Below are 25,283 nucleotides of genomic sequence, written 5' to 3'. Positions count from 1 at the left end.
ACGAATGTTAGAATGATGTTGGATAGAAATTAAGTGGTTTCCAGCTGTAATGCTTTAAGAATATGGAAGAAGGGTTTAGCAACAAAGTTAATAAGAATATGCAAAAATGAATTGATAATGGATGAAAATACTGAGTTATAAAATGTTAAGTTATAGAGATAAGATAAATGAAAGAGGGTAAGGATTTGCTGATTTGATTATTTAAATGGGAATACAAGAAGAGGAGGTGTGAGGAAGTCAAAGAAACAAGCAAATGAGTTTTAAACTATGAAAAATAATTGTTTTTAATTTTTCTTATTTTTTTTGTATGTTTACTTTTTTATTTTTTTATTATGTGTTTTTGTATATTTGTCTTTGTAAAATCTTAATAAATATTCCTTAAAAAAAAAAAACAGAATGTTTGAAAATGCATCATTTTACAAGTCTGATGAAAGGTTTGCTTGTTCGCTCTTATAGAAAAGGATGGAACACACTCTTCCCCCAAAAGGAGAGGGAAGTGAAATAATAGGCATAATAATAATAAAAAGTTTTTTAAAAAGTTAAAGACAAAGAAATTTGATATACTGGAGTTGGTTGAATTGTTTCTTTATTTTTTTCATATTGTGTCTTTATTTTTTTTCATTTTATTGGAATTAATTAAGCTATATATATATATATATAGATCTGCAATCTAATTTCATTTACATTTGATTACAAATAAGGTGTTTTAGCAGGAGATACTCTGCCCCAAAACAAAAACAATAAAACCCTCCTGGACTTTAGAATTATATATATATATATCTTTTAGAAATAAGTGGAAACCACAGCATCTATCAGGTATTTTTCCCCACTGAGAAGTACGCAATTAAATTAATTTTTAAAAAGCAAGCAGAACCTTTTAAAGTATGCTTTTTATTATCTGCAACCAAGTCGGGTAACCCATTTTGGCCTCTAAGATTGTTTGAAATCCACTCTACCTTAGTGAAGCAGAGTCATTTTTTGCTCTTTCCATAATTTGAGTAGTTGAGGGCATAGAAACATGGCCATAAAAAATACAGATGTGAAACTCAAGTGATGCAATAAGGACTCAACACAGCGAGTTTTCCACTAGCTTTCTAGCAGTTCAGATGTCATCCTATTCTTTTGCCATATCTAGAAGATGTCATTGCAATGCATATTGAAGAATTCTAAAACCACTTGCTATGGAGCACCACTAGGAAAGCTGGAACCAATGGTTATAATCTACAAGAACTTTCAAGGGGCTCCCTAGATATGTCTCTAATCCTTTCTAACCATCTAGCCCTCTCCCTCACCCTTAACCCCACCCCTAGCCCTCCAACCATCACCCTAACCCAGACATCCCCAACCTGCGGCCCTCCAGATGTTTTGGCCTACAACTCCCATGATTCCTAGCTAGCAGGACCAGTGGTCAGGGATGATGGGAGTTGTAGTCCAAAACATCTGGAGGGCCAAAGGTTGGGGATACCTGCCCCAACCCTCCAAACATGGGAGTTTAAATATGGAAGGGATGGGGAACTTTTGGCCCTGGAGATGCTGCTAGACTAGAACTCCCACCATCCCTGACTGTTGTTTGTGTTGTGCTGATTAGGGCTTATGGGAATTGTAGTATTACCACATCTGGAGGGCCCTGTATCTTCCACATTTTGCGATTTCAGTAGGAACCTGCAGCGTATGCAGAGCCAAGAGTTTTGCCACGTAAACTTCACTACTGCCCCCACTGAAATCAGTGTTATGCAAGAGCACTCATTTGCTGTGGGTTTTTACAGACACACTTTAATTCTGACATGATCGGAAGACGACATAATTGAATCTAAAAGCCTCACTTCGCCAGCAGTGCCTATTGTTCTCCGAGTTGAAATAAAACGGACAAGGTTGTCATGCGGGCTTCTCATTCCTAGTCGGTCTACAGCTGCCATGCTTATTTTGTACACGGCAACAGGAAAGGGAGAATCAACGAGCCAAGAATTGTAAACCAGACTTAAAGATTAAGCCTATAGTTAATGAGGTAGAGGTCAGCTATCAACAAAACATTCGTACACGGGACAAGGATGCACCAACCTAAGACCATCTAAGATGTTGTTAAAGAATGCAATATTCTATTTGTGGGAAGTAAGAAAAAGGCTGACGCAGCAACGTTAAGCTGTATAGCGTTAATCGAAAAGGCATCTTGAGCTGCCAGTAAGCTCCCTGTTCCTGCTTTCCTGGTTAGGAAATAGCAACCTGGAAACGTTAATACTGAACTAATAAGACTTCTTGGCAAGGAAGAACACCAGGTTCATGAGGTGCGTACATGGGCCTCCCCACCAAGTCCAGACAATAGTGAAATTAGTTCGACAAGCCAATACACGTTCGGCTTTCATGTTCTTTTAGCAGGTTTGGCGGTTAACTGTTTCTCTCTTTCGAGCTCTTTTTCCCGTTGCTGCTCTCGTTCCAGTTCTTCTTTCTGCCTCTTTTGCTGGAGTTTGAGAGCTCTTCTCTGAAACGAAAAGCCAGAAAAGAATGTGACTTTCCTGAAGCTGTAGAATTAGCAGCAACGATATCCAGTTGTTACAGTGGTACCTCGGGTTACAGATTCTTCAGGTTACAGATGCTTCAGGTTACAGACTCCGCTAACCTAGAAATAGTACCTTGGGTTAAGAACTTTGCTTCAGGATGAGAACAGAAATCGTGCGGCAGTGGCATGGCGGCAGCAGGAGGCCCCATTAGCTGAAGTAGTACCTCAGGTTAAGAAGTTTCAGGTTAAGAACAGACCTCCAGAACAAATTAAGTTCTTAACCCGAGGTACCACTGTATTTCTCCTGATGTTTTTCAGAGAACCCCCCCCACCCCCCCAAAAAAAAACACCAAGTGGGATTTGCAATATAATGTCACAGTGGATCCGACCTAAGAGAAGTGCTTCTGTTCAGGATTTTAGCCAGCCATTCCCTCTAAGCGTAGTATCCTGTTCTCTGCCCCACTCACACATTTTTCCCACTTGCTTTTCCAATTGACACTCAATACTGGATTCCATGGCTATTCAGTGTGCCCAGACAACAGCAGGATTTTTTAGGGGTGTGTGGAATGCTTCCTAAGTTGATACTTAGTCCGTCCACAACCTCACAGGTCCCTCCCAAAGAGGCCGATGACAATACAGTCGCACCTTGGAAGACGAACGGAATCTGTTCCAGAAGTATATTTGACTTCCAAAACATTCGGAAACCAAAACACGGCTTCTGATTGGCTGCAGGAAGCTCCTGCAGCCAATTGGAAGCCGCACCGGATGTTCGGCTTCCGAAAACCGTTTGAAAACCGGAACACTCACTTCCAGGTTTTGATCGTCCGGGAGCCGATTTGTTCAGGAACCAAGGCGTTCGTTCGAGATCCAAGGTACGACTGTACCTTCTTTTTATTTTCCAGCAGCCTTGCTTTTATTCTTTTTCTACCAGTCCTCACTACCTGAGTTTGCTATTACAGGGAGTGCTGTTGGTCTATCTAAGGAAAAATTACGTGCAGCACACAAAAAAAATTCAAATAATTCTATAAAAAACCAGTTAATAGATTGTATTTATATTTACATACACTCCTACCCATACAGCAATTGAAACAACACTTATGAGCAGCCAATATAAGGACTGAATATTTAGCATATGTATGAATAGAAGATAAATTCATCATTAGGTAGCATCTATAGTTAATTTTAATACAGCACATGTATGCTTACTTGTAGGGAAGTTCTATTTTGTTAAGTGGTGCTTGCTTGCTGGTTAAGCAAGCATAGGACTGCCACCTTCATTCATCAGAGACCTAAATCTTAGATGTACAACTGGATAGTATGTATATTAACAAAGAAGTAAGTGTCACTAAGTATAGATGATTGCAGCCCAAACATACTAACAAGATTGCAATATCATAATATTACAGTAACTACTCTTTGGTAGCCTGATGAATTCTCCTCATGGTAGCATTAATGGTACTAGGGATTCTGCTGTACACAAACCTTTCATCAGAAAGATAACAACTTCAAAAACTGGAAAATTAACAAAATGCTAGTTCCCAATGGAAATATAAAGCAAAAGCAGAGCATGAAGATCAAACTTGATCTGCAAGACCTCAAAGAACAAAGAAATAAGCAGTACTCTTTAACCATTGTTAGTCAAAGTGAAACAAAACTCACTTTCAACTTTGATGTTTTCTCATGCAGCAGCAGCATCTCTTTCCTAATGTTTACCAACTTGTTGTGATAGTACTTTGCTTCTGAAAACTTGAGAGAGCGACAACAAAAAAAGCAAGAATTCAGTAGAACATATAACTTCAATGTCAGCAACTCACTGCCTGAAGTTACTGAAATAAGTAAAAAGTTGTGATACAATGCGTACGTACTTGGAAATTAAATTCCACTCTCTCAGTGAGAGATACTTTCAAGTAAACCTGCATGATTGGGATGTACGATGCTAGAATGTGCTCAAAATGGGAGCTAGTATTTTTCCATCTATTTTAAAAGGTTGTACCGCATCAAGAGCTACTCCTGAAGCCCATGCAATGTTCACTTGAACCACTGTTTTAAGTATATTGAAATATCGTACTGCAACCCAGCTGCCAACCTCAAAAACCTTTCCAAGTCACTCTTATCATGACCCAAACACCTCATTCCCTGGATTCTATGCAGAGTTGATTTCAGTAGTTTTAGGTATGACTAACTCTGCCTAAGATCAAGCAAACAAGACTGACTCGCACTCTCATTTACGTATGTTTGCTCAAAAGTAAGTCTCACAGTGTGTGATGGGGAGTACAGTGGTACCTCAGTTCCCAACCGCCAAAAACCCGGAAGTAAGTGTTCAGGTTCTCGAATGCTTTTCGGAAGCCGAACATCCGATGCGGCTGTCGGCTATTGTTTCCGGGCGCCTGCACCAATCAGAAGCTGCGCATTGGTTTTCCAACATTTCGGAAGTCAAACAGACTTCTGGAACGGGCTAAGTTTGGCACTTTTGTTTTTGCTATTTATTTTGCGTTTTTGTTTTTGAGGCTTTTTTGGTTCATTTGTTTTTGTGACTGTGAGGAAACTGTGTGTGAATTATTCAGCTACTGAATGACTGTGTGACTGCGGAAATGGATAAAAGCCCCTCATCCAATCAATGACACTCATCAGTGCAGGTAAGAAAAAAAATTTAATTTTAATTTTTATCATCTACAGTACTGTCTTATTTATTTTATAGTACAGTGCATTGGTTATTGCTTTTATTTTATATCCTGTGTTTAAGTTTCTCCACGTAGCATAGATTTTCTCAAAATATAAGATTCCATTTGTAGTGTTTTTGTACAAACACGACCTTTAAAACTGAGGAAAAAGCAAACAGTTATCTGACAGAACACACTTACCAGCACATTGATATCAAGAACAGAATTGCATTCTTTAAACTTTGAGATTTCTTGCTGCAGAGTTTCTAGTAGTACTTCTTGGTTCTGTCTGAAAGAAGAATGCAATAGTTTACACATATTTCACAATAAAACCACGTATTCAATTACAGAATTTAGTGAAGAGCAAATGCTGCCTGCCATAAGAGTCAAATATAAAAGGAAACTTATTCTTTTCTTACAAACAATCTACAGTATTTAGCATTTGAAAGAAAGAAAAAGAAACGTGCATTTTGATTATTTACATACGTTAGCTCTTTTAAGGATAGTTTTGATCGTTGTAGATCAGGTAAATAATGTGAAATCAGCCCTTCTGTTAGCTGCTCCACAGCTTTCTTGTCTATAACAGTGAAGTCTTCTATTAATCCTTCATCGGGAGAATTATCGTTAGAATCTGTAAAAGATGTCATACATTTTTATCAACTGTGTATATGTGTGCACACAAACATTAATTATGTAAATACAAAATTAAAAACCCCAATGAATAAGCATACAAAATACAACCAAATAACAAGCACTTAAAAACCCTAAACACTAAAGAGCAGAGTAATGCAAGACCCCTGCTAAAATTATTTTATGCTGTGGTGATCATTACTGGGTGATCTGAACAACATGCATAAATAAAGGCCACCTTATTTTCCACATTTATCCAAGGTGCGAAAGCTCACCTCTCAACCTTCAGCCTGCGAATTCACCCACCCATTTCTTCAATTTTTGGCAGTTTTCCAGTGAAGTCGCACCATACTCTTTTTGCCGCTTGCTAAAGTATGGTTGTGACTTTTATTTTATTGTTTCACCTTTTGTAAACTACTTTTGAGTCTTGAAAACAAACAAACAAACCAAACCAAACCAAGCCAATCAAGAGGCACATACACTTCTACAAAACAAACAAAGGTAAACAGAACCTTTTAAAGCATGCTTTTTATTATCTGCAACCAAGTTGGATAACCCATTTTGGCCCTCAAGCGTCTCCACCCCCATCGTTCAGCCCGGACACTGAAGTCCAGCTCTGAGGGCCTTCTGGTGGTTCCCTCCCTGCGATAAGTGAGGTTACAGGGAACCAGGCAGAGGGCCTTCTCGGTGGTGGCGCCTGCCCTGTGGATGTCAAGGAAATAAACAACTATCTGACAGCAGCCCTGTTTGCGAAAGTTTTTAATGTTTGATATTTTGTCGTGTTTTTAATATTCTGTTGGGAGCTGCCCAGAGTGGCTGGGGAAACTCAGCCAGATGGGCGGGGTATAAACAATATTATTATTATTATTATTATTATTATTATTAAATCCAATTGGCCTTGCTTACAGCAGAGTCATTTTTTGCTCTTTCCCTAATTTGAGTAGTTGAGTACATGGAAACATGGACATAAAAAACCTCCATGTTACATTGAAATGAAGCAATCAGGACTCGACACATGGAGGTTTTCCACTAGCTTTCTAGCAGTTCGGATGTTATCTTATTCTTTTGCCGTATCTAGAAGATGTCACTGCAATGCAGCAAACAAACAAACAAACGAAAACACATCCTTTGGAACAAAACCCAAAAACCCGGTGGCATCTTTCAAGAACTGAGGGGCTGCATCCCAACAAAGAGTTATACTGAAGCACAGTCCTGTCGAGATTAATGGGACCCGAGTTAGCCAATAATAAAATACAATTATTGATGATGATGATGATATTTATACCCGCTAATCTGTCTAATAATAATAATAATAATAATATTTATACTCCGTCCGTCTGGCTGGATTTCTCCAGCCATGTCCCAGTTTTCAACAGGTCTACTCCGAGTAGGGCTAACGCCGGATGCAACCCCGTGATATTTTATTACGGGCTTAATATACATTTCACGACGTTTGATGGAAGCGAGCCGTTTGTTGCTGCGGTCCTGGACAGCTCCTCTGTGAGCTGTGAGCGGACTAGATGTCTTCCCAAACGGACCAAGAGCGAGCGGCTCAAATCCGTTCAGACTTTGAGGGCCCCGCGAAGGGACCTCCGGCGGTCATCTAGCCCAACCCCCCGCAACGGCAGCCCCTGCCGCCGAAGCCAACATACCCAAAGCAGGGTCGTTTCGGGCCTGCAGAGCCGCCTTCACGTCCAGCGGGTCCGCCAGACTCATCGCTTCCTCCCTCGCGAAACAGACAGACAAGATATTTATTTTCGAGGGGAAGCCAAGGCAAAGCCAGGCCCCGCCACAGCCGGAAGTTGAAGTAGGCCTTCCGGTCAAAAAGGCAGCCAGCCTCGACGTAGGAAGGAAGACGGGCGCCTGAGAACCATAGAGATAAGAAAAGAAAAGGCTAGAGGCGAACAGCAATGTTTTTTTTTTTTAAAAACATCTTTATTGAAAGTTCAGAAAGTACATAATTTTAATGTATTTTTAATTTTTGCTGGAAGCCGCCCAGAGTGACAGGAGAGACCCAGCCAGATGGGCGGGGTACAAGTAAATAATAATAATAATAATAATAATAATAATAATAATAATAATTATTATTAGTGCGCCAAACATGATGAGACAGCACCGTAAATGAAAGAGAAAAAGAAAAAAGAGAAACAGCACCATAGTATTCCACAAGTAGAGAAGAAGGCAACAAAACAAAACCAGGCGACCAGAGTATATAGCTGGGATGTGTGTGTGGAAATAGCCACAGATAAATTTTATGGGGCAAACTAGGAGCCACCTCACAATAAAAGCAGAAGCTGCCAATTAAAAAGAAAACTATTCATGGTAACTCTAAAGGGGACCATGAGCAGTTGACTTTTGCTCCAAGTTTAATCTTTCCTGGTTTTTCAAAATACATCACGGTTATCCTTCTCCATCCAGAATATACATAAAAGCAATCCTAAAGTGTTGGAAATGAAGTACAGTTGTATAATGAAGTATTGAGACTTCCCTCCACCCCAGCATGGGTCCTCTACATCTCTGTATTAACTGCATATTGAATAATATCTAGTTTATAATTATCCATTATTTCCATAAGTTATGTCACATGCTGAGCAGTTGACTTTTGATCACATTTCCTCAAAACTGCCATCCAGTTTTTTCAGAGCAAACCTAAATGATGTCAGGGAGAAAGAGCAACATGACAGCTATATTGCTTTGTGCCAGCCAAGACAGTAGGTACGGGGAATGTTGCTTTGCAATTTTTCACAAGGCCAATTTCAGGGTCCCTTAGGGGATTTGTGGAGCTTTGTATGAAGCTGATCCAAAGCTTTTGGGTGACAAACCTTGAAACCCTTTGGGGGCTTTCTGCTTGCTGTTACTAGTGGGAGAATCACCTTCCTGGGCACAGCTGCAGGATAAACTGGTTTATCCTGAATTTTAATTAATTTATCTGTTATAAGGGGTTGCCCTCCATCATTTTAAACCATAATCCAAAGAGCAGCTTAATATGCACAAACCAGCAAGGCAAGTTATTCAAAGTATAAACATTATACCCTGACTGTACATTAGTTGACTCCAATAGGCTTCAATGATTGCTCCAAAAGCTGGTAATCCCATATTTCTTCAGAAAGAGTTAGTAGCCTGACAAAAACAGAAGCGCCAATATCCCTTGCTCTAGGATTTAAAACATTTAATGAAGAGCAAGCTTTAAATAATGTAAATAATCAGAATGATGATCATATATTGAAACAAAGCCCCACCCTCTTCTGACATTGAATGGTTTTGGATTGGAATCAATACCACTAATCTGCATATTAATCTGTTTACCACACTACTGTATATTGTGAAAAGGGAATTAGTTGTCTAATATTTTCTTGCCTTGCCTCCATGGAATGCAGAAATTGAGTAAGTTAATAAGTGAAACGTGCAACCTTTCAAACAGCTAAAAACAGACAGTTTCACAACCTTCAGAGATTTAAGAATGCATTGTTCAGAGGGTGAAGGAGGTCAGTGTTAATTCAGCAAAAATAGAAATCAAAATGAAGTAAACCAGGAATGTTAAACCTTAATTAAAACAAATTAAACATTTCCAAAACATTTTTTTCTTTTGCTGCTCTTAAATTTACAAGGTTAGCAGCCAAATCCTGTGCATGTTTACTTGGAAACTGGTTCCACTTAGTTCAGTAGGACTTACTTCCCAGTTGCTTTGCTCTACTTGGGAGAAATGCTCATTGGATTAGATGTGATTACTCAACTAAACATGTATAAGACTGGGCTATATATTGGGCATAGGGTCACAGCCTTGCTAGGAAGGAATATGAACTTAATAGAAAGTAATAGAAAATAATAAAAAGTAAGCACAATAGTGCTACATTTGATCTGGGACAGAATCAGATTTGACTATTAGTACCTGTTAGTGGCTATCAAAAAGGAAAAAGAACATTTCACATCTTCTTTTAGGTTTCAACATGGTTTTGTGTTTTTTTAATTTTTTTATTTTCAGTGCAAAATTATAACAAAAATTACAAACATTGAATCCAAAATAATATCATACAAACAAGAAAAAAACACAGAACCCAACAAAAAAGAACAAAAAACAAAACAAAACAAAAAGCACACATCTACAAATAAAACCATATCAACATTCTAATCTAGTTGTTACATTCATATACACATATTGACTTCCTTCCTTTGTTCTAAGACCTCAAAATGTTTACTCTTACTAAATTATTGTGTCTAATGTAGATTACATTCATCTTTGTACTTTTTTACACCATTTTTCTTTTTCTTTAACCCTCTAAAGTATCATTCATTACATACCGATATACTTACTCCAGAACAATGTTTTTTCATATACTCTTTAGCACATCCCCATTCTTTTAACATGGTTTTGTTTTGGAGTATTTGGACGGTGGAACAAAGCTCAGAGATGGAACACATACGTTCTGTGCAGAAGATTCCTGGCTCAATCCCTGGTATTATCAGTTAAAAGGATAAGATAACAGGTTGCATGAAAGATCTCTGATGGACATTGTGCAGAGCCACTTCCACAGTTAGAGATGGGGCAGATTTGGGGTCACCAGCCTTTTTGCACCAATGGGCACATTGGGAACTTCAATAAAGTGCTCTGGGCGCCATTCACAAAATGGCTGCTGCAGGGGTGTGGCATAAAAAGGGGTGTGGCATGACACAGATTGGACATCACATCACAAAGAGCAGAGAGAGAGAGAGAGAGACAACCACAAAATGGTGTCCATGAGGAAAATGGCACCTACATCAGACACGACCACACTCACTCAAAGAGAGAATATATTTGCACCTCTGCTCATGCAGTCCTGGTGTCCAATGCCAGTGTGGGGTGGGAATCTTCAACTAGGGTTGCCATACGTCTGGAATTTCCTGGACATAGCCGGAATACAGCAGTCGATAGCAGTGTCTGGGAAAATCCAGATGTCACAAGAATTTCCTTAATGCAGATTTTTCAAAAAAAAAAAAGCTCCATAACTTTGCAAAAAACAACTTTGCCACAACTTTTTGAAATATGGCAACCCTATGTCCAGCATACGAGAGGCTGAGCAAGTGCAAACAGGAACTGAGCAGAACAACAGCCATTTTTTCATGTATTGTGGGATACTTTCGGAGACATTCTGTGGGTACCATGGTAGGTATTGATTGGTGAGCAGATTGGGGCAAATGGACAAAAAGTCTGATGTGATTTAAGGCAGCTCTATGTTCCAATACACCTAGTGATGTTAGTTTTGTTTTCTTTGGCGATCACTCGCAGCCAAGTAAGATTGTCTTCCACAAACACAGTTTTAACAATGAGTCCATAAGTGACTGTGGAGGCCAATTCTGGACCCACACGTCCTTCCACAGTGGGGACACTGGTTCCCGGGTGGGAGTTGATCACGGTGTGGATTTGCCAAGTGTGCCTTCCTCTTAGCACGTTTCTCCCTTGCATTCTGATTTCTAGTGTCTTATATTCCATGTTCCAAAGTTCAATTCTATTTTACGACCGCTAGGTGGTGATCCCACTGGGCGCGGTAATCCAGTCAGGGGAAAAGGGAGGCAGACTATGTTTAGGGCACCTTTTCTAGCCCCTCCCCCTTTTTGGGGTGAGCAGAGTGGATCCTAAAAAGGGCTGCTCAGTCATGGACACAGCTGCCGAGCTGCTCAACTGCCTCGTTCCTTGAGTCAGAACGACTGAATCTGTATCCACCACCCATGTCCTGGTTAATTACTAGGGGCTTCCAGATTTCACGGTCTTGCCCCCATTACCATTTGCCAATCGCCATGGGACTTTTGGGGTTTGGGCTGGGTTTTTGGAAGACGCCTGTGTGTGAATTTGTTTTATGTGTGTCGATCAGTGCACGCTGATCAACGCACAATTTTTGCAGTAGGGGTTTGTTCCGATGGCATGAGTAGTCACGATGAACTGGTAGATCCTATCTGCTGCAGCTTTCATCTGCCCTCACAGCCGTTGTAACATACCGCTTGTTATCATCTGCCTGTTCTGTCGTTGAGGACTTCTTGGATCATTCTTTGTCTAGCTCCTTCCCTTTGATCTTACTGCCTTGGGTAAGGTTGTTATATGGTCTCGGTGGCGCTCCCAGTCACCAGTCTGGCTGCCGCATTCTGGATTAGTTGTAGTTTCCGGGTCACCTTCAAAGCTAGCCCCAAGTAGAGAGCATTACAGTAGTCCAAGTGGGAGATTTAACTAGAGCATGCACCACTCTGGCAAGAGAGTCTGTGGGCAGGTAGGGTCTCAGCCTGCATACCAGATGGATCTGGTAGACAGCTGCCCTGGACACAGAATTGACCTGTGCCTCCATGGACAGCTGTGAGTACAAAATGGCTCCCAGGCTGCGCACCTGGTCCTTCAGGGGCACAGTTACCCCATTCAGGAGCAGGGATTCCCCCACACTCACTCGCCCAGTCCCCCCAAAACAGTAATTCTGTCTTGTCAGGATTCAACCTCAATCTGTTAGCTGCCATCCATCCTTCAACCACCTCCTGACACTCACACATAAGTCTTTATGAATTTAAACCAGAACTTCTTGAATTGTGCTCAGAAATGTATAGGCTGTCAGAGCAGTTGGGCCAGAACAGGTGTGCTATAAGGTGATGCTCTGACCCTAGCTATTAATCTGGCTCCTAGAGTTTACACTAGCTGCAGCTGCAGCTTTTCTCCGCCTACCTAAATCTGTTAATAATCTTCTGCACAACTTTAAAAGACACAGAAGCCCCCTTTTCCCTTTAGTATAAGGATGGGCTGAAAAAGGGAAGGGAAGCAACAAACTTGTTTGAATATATAAGCAGATTTGCTCAATGCCAAGATGGGAGACCTTGTTTACTATTTTGAGTTCTGAAGGAAAGGCAAGATAGAAACAGGCATCACCTGTTGATTTTCTGCCTAACATATAGCTCTTGAAGGTGCAGAATGTCTGCCCATAAGAAGGTGGTAACACTTTGCTAAGCCCAGGAAATCACAGCGTTTAGCAAAGCAAAGAATCCCGATGCAAGCCAGAATGACTGCTGTTAATCACACTGTGAGCAATTTAAAAGGTATCTACAGCGAGGATTTTGTACTGTTATGTCAGCGCTTTTTCATTGCAGAGTATTGCTTTGTCCAATCTTCTTAAAAGCATTGTAAAATTTGCACTTCTGCCAATGACTAAATGACCACTGCAAGCATTTTGCTATTCTGGTTTTTGTGGTTGAAAGATAAAGCTGCTGGTTATGTACAATGTGACTTTTTTGTGCTCTACAAAGAACAGCACATTTTCCGTTTGCATAGGGTAGTGTCCTTGCTTCTCATGAGAAATTATTAACAGTTTTGTTAAACATTTGGTGAGAAGAAGCATGGAGCACAACCGAGGTTTCTTGGTGATGGTCTAGCAAGTTGTACTGTCAGTGCAGAATGCCAATCAATGCATCTTGTAATAACTATAATTAATATAAGGCAAGATTTACAGGTACTTCCAAACCCCATTAATTTCAGTGAGAGTAAAGTATATAGATGTTTAAAAGCACATTTCCAAAAAAACCCAGAGTCCTGGTTGGGGATAATTCAGAGGGAAATTCCCAGTTGTCAAAAAAGACTATTTATGTATGCTACTATGGGGCCCAAATGAAAAATGAGTGAGGTCCCAAGCAAAGGAGAATGGCAACTGAAATGGATGGAACACACACATTTTGCATTTTTAACATATAGAACAGGCATGTCCAACAGTTGATCAAGGGGGTGTCCCAGGTTGAAGTACACACACACACACACACACAAAGCTCAACAACTTTGGTCAACCCTCCCTTAAAAAAAGCTCAAAAACTTTTTATACTGTGAGTAGATCACAGTCTCTTGGGAGTTGGTCATGCCTGATATAGAATAAGAGAACGAGAAGAACATACTTTAGAGAAGACTGGAAAATGTTTACTGAATATATGTGTGAAAATTGTGTGCATTTAAAAACGCTGGTAGCATTAGGATAATTTCAAGTGTAAGTAAGTTTCGATGGCTATAACAATAGATTACTGAATGGTTTTGTTCACGTAAAATATGCAGGGATTTATCACTAGTCTCTCAGCTTGACCTACCTCTTTGGGTTATTGTGAGGATGAAAAATTGGGGAGATGAGCTTGTTCAACTCTTGTAGGGTTACAGTAAACAAACAAACAAAAACAAACAACAGAATGCAGACAGGAAAGCAACCAAGCAACCTGCACGCGTGCATTTGCTTTAAGGCTTATTTATTGCGCAGGAGGTCATGCAACAACTCCCCTTCTATAGCTGCCTACAATTCCCAGCCTGCCCCGCGCTCCGACTCCATGTGCACGCTTAACCCTTTCGAATCCTCGGCGCCGTTGCTGCAGCGGTTGAGATTCGGAGCTCAGATGGGTGTCAAGAGAATCCAGGCACGTGAAACGGCAGCTGGCTTTTCTTCGTCTCGGAAAGGCGGTGCGTTTGCGTGTGTGTGTGTGCATTGCAACCCCCGCTTTTTTCTCTTTTTTTCTTGCTGTAACTCCGTGATCCCCGGACCCGCATCGTGAGAACGCGTCTCGCCTTTCTGTAACCGATCAGCCAGCCTCCCAAAGAAAACAGCAAATAAAAAATGGTCGGGGACGAATTGCTGGGGGGCAAGGGGGGCACCTGGGCGCAGCACCCGGGACCCGGACCCTGGGACAGCAGCTTGCACATCCGCCATAGGGAAATCTAAAGCAAAAATTTGATTTTTCAAAGGCCTCTCGGAAGCTGTGCGCCTCTGGACTGGCTGGTTTTTGGGTCGTCCCCCCCTGCTTTGGGAGGTGAAGCGGGGGGGGATGGCGCGATCGGTGGAGAACCCTTCCCTTTCCAGGGGGAGGCGAGGCTGCTTGGATGAATATTCAGGCATGCATATTCTTCCCCAGAAGCCCACACCCTCTTTTTTTGCTAATCCCTTTGCAAGCTGGCTCTGCTCAGTTGGCTGCCGGTGGGGGAGAAGAGCGCAGGAATCTATTCTCTCCGACTCGAGGGACGTATCCTGAAGCGCTGGATCGCGCGCAAAGCGCAGGGCGTCTTCTCCACGGGGGCAGGTAGACCGCGCGTCTTTACGCGCTGCTGCTAGGGACCCTGTTCCTGTGCAGACGTGCCGCGATGTCCGCGCTCCGCATCGGGATAGCGGCTGCGGTTTTCCCTGGCGGTAGGAAACGTGCCATTGTCCCCGAGGCACGCCAGCTGTGCCACTGCGCGCTATTGTTTTTGTTCCGCGCAGGGAGGCATAGGAATTGCGCTTCCCGCTGTCAGTTGCAGGGTCGCCACTCTGTGCTTTTGTATGGGGGACCCCGGGGTGGATGAGGGAGGGGGGGAATAATCTTGTTGATTATGTTGCTTTGACTGTATACTTTATATTTGACTTTCTTCAGAAATGTTTGATTTTGGATTGTTTCATTGATATTTTAATACGCTGTAAAGCGCTTTGAGATTTTTCTTTAAAATACAAAATGGTATAGAAATTTAAAACAGTGGTACCTCCGGTTACATACGCTTCAGGTTACGTATGCTTCAGGCTACAGACTCCGCTAACCCAGAAATATTACCTCAGGTTAAGAACTTTGCTTCAGGATGAGAACAGAAATTGTGCTCCGGTGGCAGCAGGAGGTCCCATTAGCTAAAGTGGTGCTTCAGGTTTTAAGAACAGTTTCAGGTTAAGTACGGACCTCCGGAACGAATTAAGTACTTAACCTGAGGTACCACTGTAATAATAATAAATAGGTCACCAGGGCTCCTCGAACCCTTTCCGCAGCTGCTTCTTAGAAACATTTCCTTCCCTATAACATCCTGATCTGATGAGTCACAGGGTGCCACCAACATCCATGGCACTTTTTTTTGCATAATTGTTAATGGAAGCAGTTCCCTGCCTCGAGGCGCTTACAGTTAAAGGGATTAGACAGATGGGAGAGGCATGGGATGAGTATGAGGAAACTGGGCTACACCTCCTTAGACTTTGTAACCCATCAGGCCGGAGAGCTTATTGCAATCTTGGCACAATATCAACGGGCAGAACTTTACCTCAGTTCCTAACCCGCCCTCTTTTTTTGTTCCGTCTTGCAGTTTTGATCTCTTGGTGAACTCAGCGCATCTGGCTCCTCCCAGGTGAGAGATGACCCGGGTCAATAGCAAAATGAAGTCCTCTGGCCTGCGAGGGGAAGTTGCCTGAGGAGAAAAGGGCCGATTGGGCCGGCCTTTGGCTGTGGTGCCGGCCGGCAACCCTTACCATGGCTCATTCCAGCATCTGGAACAGCCTCAAGTCTGTGCTGAGGAAGAACAATGACCCCTTGTTCCTGAACGACTGCAGTGCCTTTGACTTCTCGGACGAAGTTGGCGAGGAGGACTTCCCCAGGTTCAACAAGCTGCGGGTGGTGGTTTCGGAGGATGCGGCGGACGCTTCGGCCAACGGGGCCCACTTGGGCCCCCACTCTGACGACGAGTCCTTGCTGGACAGAGACATTGCCCTGCGGAATGCGCAGACTGGACCCGGCGCAGAACCTTGTAACAATTGCAACAAGCAAAGGGAACTCTCGAAGCAGAAGAAGGTGAAGAGGCGGCTGGTTCTAGCGGCCGTCCTCTATCTCCTCTTTATGACAGGGGAGCTGATAGGTAAGAATGCCTTGATCTCAGGAGATCTTTCAATTGCTTCGCTGTGCCTTCAGGGACAGTCTTTTAATTATTTACTCAGTGGGACATATCTCATTATAAAGAGGCGGCAAGCTCAGAGGGCATCTTGAGTAAGTCAAAGCAATGTGCAGGGAAAACAGGGTGGAAGAGGGCATTGCCACCTTTGCAAATTACTGTTACGTTCATCGATTCTCCTGAACAGTATGTCTCCATTTGCAAAGTGGAGATTTCGTCTTCCTGTTGGTGATGCTTTTCTGAAAGGGATAAAGGAAGTTTAGTAGTACAGTGGTACCTTGGGTTACAGATGCTTCAGGTTACAGACTCCGCTAACCCAGAAATAGTGCCTCGGGTTAAGAACTTTGCTTCAGAATTAGAACAGAAATCGCGCGGCGGCGGCGGCAGCGGGAAGCCCCATTAGCTAAAGTGGTACCTCAGGTTAAGAACAGTTTCAGGTTAACAATGGACCTCCAGAACGAATTAAGTTCTTAACCCAAGGTACCACTGTAGTCATAATAATAATAAAACTCACTCTCTCTTTTTAACCTCCTTGAGAGGTTAAAAACTCTTCTTCTTCTTCTTATTCCCTTTTAAAATGTGGGGTGTTTTTGGGCAGGGGGTAATTGGGTTGCTGTTTTTATTAGGTATTTTGTGGTTTTATATCTTGATTTTATTTTGTGAACCGCCCTGAGACCCTCGGGTATAGGGCGGTATATAAATTCAATAAACAACAACAACAATAATAATGGGGCACTATGTAGCTCGGTCGGTAGTGCGTGAGACTCCGAATTCCAGGGTCATGAAAGCTTCCTGCATTGCAGGGGTTAGATTAGATGATTCTTGTGTTCCCTTCCAATTGTACACTTCTATGATTCTGTGATCTGTTAGCTGTATGTCACATGCCCACCAGAAGTAACAGCCTTGAGGCTTTCTCTTGAACTGTGTGGAATTTACACGGAAACTGTCCCTCTGATGGAGAGACATTTCCGAAAAAGTTAGTTGCAGCGAAATTCCGTGAAAATCAATGGGCCTCAGCTTAGTCCCATTCCATTGTTTTAACTGGGATGATCATAATGGATTGTGACCATTGTATTCGTTACATGCATAGTTCAAGCTCTTTCTCTGACATTCATCCTGTATAAAATCGTGCGGTTATTCTGGACCATGTGCTTTTGTTTTTGTTTCAAAACCACAATGTTTTCCCCACTAGCTACTTCTTATGTTGAATGTTCCACCCACCCCAGTTGGATTTATGCCAACTGTGAACCTTATAAGTGTTTGTTTGTGTAATGCTTGCATAAATACATGTCAAGATTTAAAGCCCAGAATAAAATCACATGGTTAGGTTTTTTCATTTTGAAAAAACAAATTCGTCAAATCATCAAATTACCGGCCATAATCTAGCATGCATAGGCATTCTTAAACCCCATTCATATCGACAGCATTCAAAGTATGCACAACCATGAACTTTTGCAGGTACAGGTATTACAAAAGCCTTAAAGGTAAAGGGACCCCTGACCATTAGGTCCAGTCGTGGCCAACTCTGGGGTTGCAGCGCTCATCTCACTTTATTGGCCAAGGGAGCCGGCGTACAGCTTCTGGGTCATGTGGCCAGCATGACTAAGCCACTTCTGGCGAACCAGAGCAGTGCACGGAATCACCTTTTACCTTCCCGCCGGAGTGGTACCTGTTTATCTACTTGCACTTTGTGCTTTTGAACTGCTAGGTTGGCAGGAGCAGGGACCGAGCAATGGGAGCTCACCCAGTCGTGGGGATTTGAACCGCCGACCTTCTGATCGGCAAGTCCTAGGCTCTGTGATTTAACCCACAGCGCCACCCACGTCCCACAAAAGCCTTAAGTAGCTGCAAATTATAATCCATAGAATTTGTTCGTAGAATTGTAGTGTTGGAAGGGACCGCAAGAGTCATCTAGTCCAACCCCTTGCAGTGCAGGAATCTTTTTGCCCAACGTGGGATTCGAACCCATGACCCGTGAGATTAAGAGTCACATGCTGTACCAACTGAGCAATCCCTTCAATCGGTGTGATTACTTGGACGTATTCTTCCTGCTATAATTTGTATTCCTGGACTTTCTGTTTAGATTAATATCTCTTCGGTTAATTATTCTGATATTCTGAGTTCTCGCAGCTAGCAGCACCCTTGTTAGGTATCGGTAACTAAGCAATGAAACTTTTCAGATAAATTACCAAAAAACAAGAGGACTTATTTAAGCAGTGTTTGGATTTAAAAAAAAAAACCTTTGCCCTGCAGTCCAGCAACTGGATCTATTCTACTTTTCTCCACATGTTTCTAAAAGTCATGTGAAAAGTTTTGTTGCAAAAAGTTCCCCGTATAAAGTTGCCATTTGGTCAATGACGGCAAATGAGTGTCGTTTCCAGTCAACCCAAACTTCATTGATGTGGTTTTGAATATGGTTTCAAAGGCCTGTGTTGTGCTTTCAGCGTGGGAAGTGACTCCTGTTTAGATGTTCAGTGTCATAAATAACTTTGCATATACTTGGTGTGGGCAAATACGGTTAATAAAACTCTTGGGCCTGGACGCTTGCAGCTTCTTTGGACTTACTGGAAATGCAGTTTTTCTGAGACGTAGCTCTTGTTCTTGAGGTGGTTTGTGGGACAGGAGTCTTTGTGAACTGCACTGTGGCAGAAATTAAGAGATACTCCGCAGTCTGGAAACCCTCAGAGAGTCACGTTAACCAAAGCAAATGCAGTTGTTGTTTTTAAAAAAATAGTTTTTATTAAGTTTTTCTAATTTACATTTCAAGATATTCATTTAGACAACCTTAAATCAATGACTCCCCTTCTTCTCTTTCTGTGGTTCATTTTTCATACAATATATCCCTGCATATTTTACATGAACTAAAGCATTCAGTAATCCATTGTTAGTAAAGGTAAAGGAACCCCTGACCGTTAGGTCCAGTCGCGGACGACTCTGGGGTTGCGGCACTCATTTTGCTTTATTGGCCGAGGGAGCCGGCGTACAGCTTCCGGGTCGTGGCCAGCATGACTAACCCATTTCTGGCAAACCAGAGCAGCGCACAGAAACGCTGTTTACCTTCCCGCCAGAGCGGTACCTATTTATCTACTTGCACTTCGTGCTTTTGAACTGCTAGGTTGGCAGGAGCTGGAACGAAGCAACGGGAGCTCACCCCATCGCAGGGATTCGAACCACCGGCAAGCCCAAGAGGCTCTGTGGTTTAACTTCTTTACACTGCTGAATTTATCTTAATGCTACCAGCGTTTTTAAATGAACACAGTTTTCACCCAAATAATCAGTAAGCATATATTCTTCTTTTCTCTTATTCTGTATGTTAAATCTGCAAGCTGTGCATATTCCATCAGTTTAAGTTGCCTTTCTTCTTTGGTTGGGACCTCGCTCATTTTCCATTTTTGGACTAGCAAAACACGGGCCGCAGTAGTAGCATACATAAATAATATTTTTGGATACCTGGGTGCAGTGGCTGACTTCTCAATCTCTGCAGGAAAAAATGCCATCTGGCCTACTATTTTCCCCCACGCCGCACCAGTTTTCAGCTCTGAACCCCCTAAGCTGCTTGCACAAAGATTTGTGATCAGCCAGCCATGAGATGGGCCTTTGTCCTTCATGGCTCATTGAAGGCGGCAATGAGACAGACATCAGGCTCATTATTGACCGGGATCTTAACATGGCCTTTTTGAAATCTCTTCTACAAAGGAGGCAATAAGGAGACTTCTTTTTTCTTACTCTCCTATGGTGATTGGGTTGCTGCGGACACACCTCACCCTGCTGCTTCCATCGGCAGAGAAGTGCCTCTGCCGCTGGCACTGTTTTTGGGCAACATCGTGCCCATTGGGGGCAAGATCTCACCCCAAATTGGCGCGATGGTGACAGGGTGCACAGTGGTGGCAAAGCGGGCAGCGGCAGGAGCAGGGAGGTAGTGGTGGCAGCAGTGGCAGGGCGGAGAGGCACTTCCCGGTGGAGGAAAGGAGGACAGGAAGAATAGTTTGTGAGCCAAGCGCTTATTTAAAGGTAAAGGGGCCCCTAGCTGTTAGGTCCAGTCATGGACGATTCTGTGGTTGCGGCATTCATCTTGCTTTATTGGCTGAGAGAGCCGGCGTACAGCTTCCGGGTCATGTGGCCAGTATGACTAAGCCGCTTCTGGCGAACCGGAACAGCGCACGGAAACACCGTTTACCTTCCCACCTATTTATCTACTTGCACTTTGACGTGCTTTCGAACTGCTAGGTTGGCAGGAGCAGGGACCAAGCAACGGGAGCTCACCCCGTCGTGGGGATTCGAACCGCCAACCTTCTGATCGGCAAGTCCTAGGCTCTGTGGTTTAAACCACAGCGCCACCCGCCTCCCAAGCACTTATTTAGAGTAGGGCTAAAGACCTAGAGGTGGAGGAGGAACTTTATTTTAGGATCTGTACCTCATTTTCATGGTACTATGCATATGCCCACGCTCTTCCTCCACGCCCAGGTTCCGCCATCTAATCACAGGGGCAGGAGAGGCACATTAATCCCACACAATAGATCGGTACATGTGATTATTGTTGATCCTGGAAAAAAGCCATGGAAAAGGTTTGTCTGTTTTTCAGTGTAGTTCCAAGGCTACTATGTTTGCGTCCCACCACTGCAAGTAGTGCTTCTTTTTTTGAAATAGTTTTTATTTGTTTTTAGAAGTATAACATCATAACAATACATCCACACACATCCACATTTACATATTCCTCCGAATTTCTGGACTTCCCACCTCCCTTTCATGGGTCCTTATTATTATACCTTTTCTGCTGCATCTTTTCCAGTAATCTGAGTTTTATATAACTCCACTGTCTCTATAGTACTTGCTACATTACAAATGTTGCTGCAATCCTGCTAATGTTTTCACCTGCTTACAGTGGTCTCCAAGATAAGTTATGAATTTTTCCCATTCTTAGTTAAAGTTTTGGTCTTCTTGGTTCCTGAGCTTTCCGGTCAACTTTGCCATTTTGGCATATTCCAATCGGGGCGGAGCAAGGGGTCATCACCAAGGGGGTGATATTTGGCACGCTGCCCGCCCGTGACTCCTGCCTACCCTGAGCTGTGGGGGGAAGTGAGGTAGTTTCGCTGCCTAATAGAGTGGAATCTCGGTTTTCGAATGTAATCCATTCCAGAAGACCGTTCGACTTCTGAAAACCAAGGATCAATGGGCGGTTGGCAAAATCCATTGAAAAATGGAAAAGCATGCAGTGGAAGCCGTTCGATTTCCGAAAACGCGTCCGAAAATGGAAGCAATTACTTCCGGGTTTTCAGTGTTCGGGTTCCGAATTGTTCGGCTTCCGAGATGCTTGAAAACCGAGGTTCCACTCCATTAACTTGTATGTGCTTGTTGCTACAGGTCCTTTAAAGCACACCCTAACATATTTACACCAGCGCTATAAACCATGTTTCATATACAGTGGTACATCAGGTTAAGTACTTAATTCGTTCCGGAGGTCTGTACTTAACCTGAAACTGTTCTTAACCTGAAGCACCACTTTAGCTAATGGGGCCTCCCGCTGCTGCCGCGCCGCCGGAGCACGATTTCTGTTCTCATCCTGAAGCAAGGTTCTTAACCCGAGGTACTATTTCTGGGATAGCGGAGTCTGTAACCTGAAGCGTATGTAACCTGAAGCGTATGTAACCCGAGGTACCACTGTATGTGCATTGTATGAGATTTTTTTTCTGCTAAGGGCTTCATATGCTGTAATGGCCTAGAATTATTATGACCCCGGTGCAGCTGCATTTATTCATTTGTTGATATACATTTTAAATTGTAATGTGTGGATATGGCAATTGATGTGCTTGCGTGTGATTGGCGGCTGCTCCCTTTTGAGGGTACACTTGGTTTTACTTCTTTCTAGCACAGACCCCTCAGTATTATAGACCTAACACAGATTTCCCTTTTAAATTTGCATGTCAAGGTGGATACGTTGCCAACAGTCTAGCGATCATGACGGATGCACTTCATATGTTAACTGACCTCAGTGGCATTATTTTGACCTTGCTTGCTTTGTGGCTATCTGCAAAATCACCGACCAAAAAATTCACCTTCGGATTTCACCGCTTAGGTACGTAATTTTTTTTTAAAAAAAATTTATTGTAGTCATTCTAATAGAACTGTATGTACTAATATATCTAAGAGCTGTATCCCTAAACTGTGCGAGCTCATCAGGGGCTAATAGCCTTTGAGAGCTACAGTTCAAACTTGGTTCCTAATGGCTTAGTTGCTGAACAAATCGGCTCCCGAATGCCGCAAAAGTGTTCCCGTTTGCGAACATTTTTTTGGAAGCCGAATGTCCAACGCAGCTTCCATATGAGTGGAGGAAGCTCCTGTAGCCAATCGGAAGCCGCACCTTTGTTTTGGAACGGTTTTGGGAGTCAAATGGACTCCTGGAACAGATTAAGTTTGAGAACCAAGGTACCACTGTATTTTTAAAAGTTGATTTATGAACTTAAAGTAGGCGGTATTGGTGGGGAGGAGGAATAGTAAAGCCCACTTTTACCTGTTCCTTTATGCAGGAGACACTTTTGGGTGTTCATGCATTCCGCTCTTCTTCTTTTTGCTTTCCTGTATATGTTCTAAACATATTGGGTGTTCATCTAGAAACGTTGTTTGCATCAGGACCCTGACAGGCTTATTGTAGTGTGAGGTTCCATAGGCAGAAACTCCTTCATCATGTGTGTGAAAAAGAGGGCAAGGTCAAGGCCTGTAGCTCAGTGGTTAGAGAATTTGCTTTGCATGCAGAAGGTCCCAGGTTCAGTCCTCAGCATCTCGAGGTAGGGGACGCAGGTAGCGCTATAGTTTAAACAACTGAGCCTCTTTGGGCTTGCCGATCAGAAACTCGGCGGTTCGAATCCCCGCAACGGAGTGAGCGCCCGTTGCTCTGGCCCAGCTCCTGCCAACCTAGCAGTTCGAAAGCACGCCAGTGCAAGTAGATAAATAGGTACCACTGCGGTAGGAAGGTAAATGGCACTTCCATGCGCTCTGGTTTCCATCACGGTGTCCCGTTGCGCCAGAATCGGTTTAGTCCTGCTGGCCACAAGACCCGGAAAGCTGTCTGTGGACAAACGCCGAATCCCTCGGCCTGAAAGCGAGATGAGCGCCACAACCTCATAGTCTCCTTTGACTGGACTCAGCCGTCTAGGGGTCCTTTACTTTTTACTTTTTTAACTAGGTAGGGCTGGGAGAGAACCCTGTCTGATATCCCGGAAAGCTGTTGCCAGTCAGTGTTGAAAATTCTGCGCTCAGTCGATGAAGGGTCTGACTGATGTGGTTTAGGGCAGCTTCCCATGTTCTGAAGATATAAGGCAGCAATCCCATACTCGATTCCCTGTGAGTAAGCACAGGTCTAATGCATACCTTCTAAGACAGCTGCTGTGCTGCAGTGGTTAGAGCAGGGCTGGGGAACCTGTGGTCCATCAGCTGTTACTAGACTACAAGTCTCATCTTCCTTGACCTTTGGCCATGCTGACTCCCACATCATCTAGAGGGCCACAGGTTTTCCCCATTGCCAGGTCAGAGTGTCAGTCTTAGAACTGGATCGCATCCCCACCCAGCCATCAAGCCCACTGGGGGATCTTGGGCCAGTCTCACACAGCTCCTCCTTCTCCCCTCCCCCCCATATATATAATTTTTATTAGTTTTTTTTAACATATCATTTTCAACAGTAATTAAACATACTTTTACATCTTATGCAAATTTTTGATTTCCATCAATCCTGTCTGTAAATTTTCCAATCTAATCTCTCAGTATGCATTTCTTATCTTCCCTATTACATTTCAAATTCATAACCAATATCTCTATCTTTTTCTACTTTGTAACACTTCGTATATTTCTCCTTACAAAACTTCTTGCGTAATTTGTCGATTACAGTTGCTCTTCGAATAATTCATATACTTCTTCCAATCTTCTGTAAATCTCTGGTCCCGCAGGTTTCGAATCCTTCCTGTCATTTTGTCCAATTCTGCATAGTCCATTAATTTCGTCTGCCATTCTTCTTTCGTCAGAATTTCTTCTTGTTTCCATTTCTGGGCTAACAATATTATTGCCGCGCACAGCTCCTCCTTCTGACTTGCAACCTAAGAACATAACAGCTCCGCCGTCAGAGACCAAAGGTCTGCCCAGTTTAGCATTCTGTTTCAGTGGTGTAGCATGGGTTGCCAGAACCTGGGGCCGTATGGAGGGTGGTGGGAGGGACATGAACAGAGTATGCATGTGTGTTCAATTGCCTAATGGCGTCTGCGTCACCCAGCAGATCACAGCCACAAACATAAAAGTAGAGCTGTTCCGTTGCATGGAGAGGTCACTTCCTGGTTTGCATGGAGAAGCCATTTTCAGATTTCCACCTGCTAACAAATCTGCGCATGGGGCCTCCTCATGCTACAACACTCTTCTGTTCACCCAGCGACCAATCAGATACCTGTGGGAAGCCCATAAGCATGTGTAGCTTTGTGCTTCTTGGTTAGAATGTCAGATTAGGACTTGAGAGACCAGGATTCAAATCCCCGCTTGGCCATGTAGCTCACCTTGGGCCAGTCACTGCCTCTTAGCCTAGCTGTGATGGGATGGTGAGCTGCTTGTGCGTAAAATCCTGATCCCTCAGAGTTTGGCTAAGTTCCCAAACCTCTGTCTGTGATGGAGCTCCTTAAGCATGGCTCCATCAATCGCTCGTTGAATCGGACAGTGGGCGTTTACGGAACTTCTTCCAGCATAAAAGCTCCTTGACGGAAACGCGTCTTCTGGACTCTCGGCGTGACAGTTTCCGCCGAGGAGTGGGTGTGCCTACGGGAGGTCCTGAAACCTCTCCACTGTTCCCGCTTGAAGTATCTCTGAGCTCTCCCTCCGACTC

The 25,283-nt window shown here is 43.2% G+C and overlaps 2 protein-coding genes across 6 annotated transcripts in view; one reads left to right on the top strand and one right to left on the bottom strand.

Moving 5' to 3' along the window:
* Positions 1-1,746: 1,746 nt before the first annotated feature.
* On the bottom strand, positions 1,747-13,479 carry BLOC1S6 (biogenesis of lysosomal organelles complex 1 subunit 6). Its single transcript, XM_083587061.1, has 6 exons — positions 13,456-13,479; positions 7,437-7,647; positions 5,641-5,785; positions 5,356-5,443; positions 4,154-4,240; positions 1,747-2,476 (listed from the first exon to the last, which is right to left on the bottom strand). Exons 1-6 carry the CDS (start codon positions 13,471-13,473, stop codon positions 2,357-2,359), a joined length of 669 nt encoding a protein of 222 aa, XP_083443187.1. The 5' UTR covers positions 13,474-13,479; the 3' UTR covers positions 1,747-2,356.
* Positions 13,480-14,093: 614 nt separating this feature from the next.
* Positions 14,094-25,283, top strand: part of SLC30A4 (solute carrier family 30 member 4) — a 32,525-nt gene continuing 21,335 nt past the window's right edge. Inside the window, exons 1-3 of one of the 5 annotated variants that reach the window (XR_014541681.1) lie at positions 14,094-14,218; positions 15,851-16,396; positions 22,356-22,502. Coding sequence is in view for 4 of the 5 variants with exons in the window: in XM_083586830.1 (XP_083442956.1) it covers positions 16,015-16,396; positions 22,356-22,502 (529 nt within the window). In the remaining variant the exon portion in view is untranslated. Of the gene's footprint in view, positions 14,219-14,269; positions 14,376-14,437; positions 14,940-15,850; positions 16,397-22,355; positions 22,503-25,283 lie in introns of those variants that run through there. The other 4 variants (XM_083586830.1, XM_083586833.1, XM_083586831.1 and 1 more) reach the window with 4 other exon arrangements.

The sequence above is a fragment of the Podarcis filfolensis genome (genome assembly GCF_964270895.1).
Source record: "Podarcis filfolensis genome assembly, chromosome: 14".
NCBI lineage: Eukaryota > Metazoa > Chordata > Lepidosauria > Squamata > Lacertidae > Podarcis > Podarcis filfolensis.
The sequence above is the reverse complement of the archived record's forward strand: the minus strand, read 5'-3'. Positions and strand labels throughout refer to the sequence as shown.

Bases quoted from the DNA above. Each gene is read 5' to 3' on its own strand.
- BLOC1S6 (XM_083587061.1), bottom strand. The intron at 4,241-5,355 runs GTAAGTGTGTTC...CGCTCTCTCAAG, and splicing joins TTCTTGATATCAATGTGCTG to TTTTCAGAAGCAAAGTACTA. The intron at 2,477-4,153 runs GTGAGTTTTGTT...TTTTCGTTTCAG, and splicing joins AGAAAACATCAAAGTTGAAA to AGAAGAGCTCTCAAACTCCA.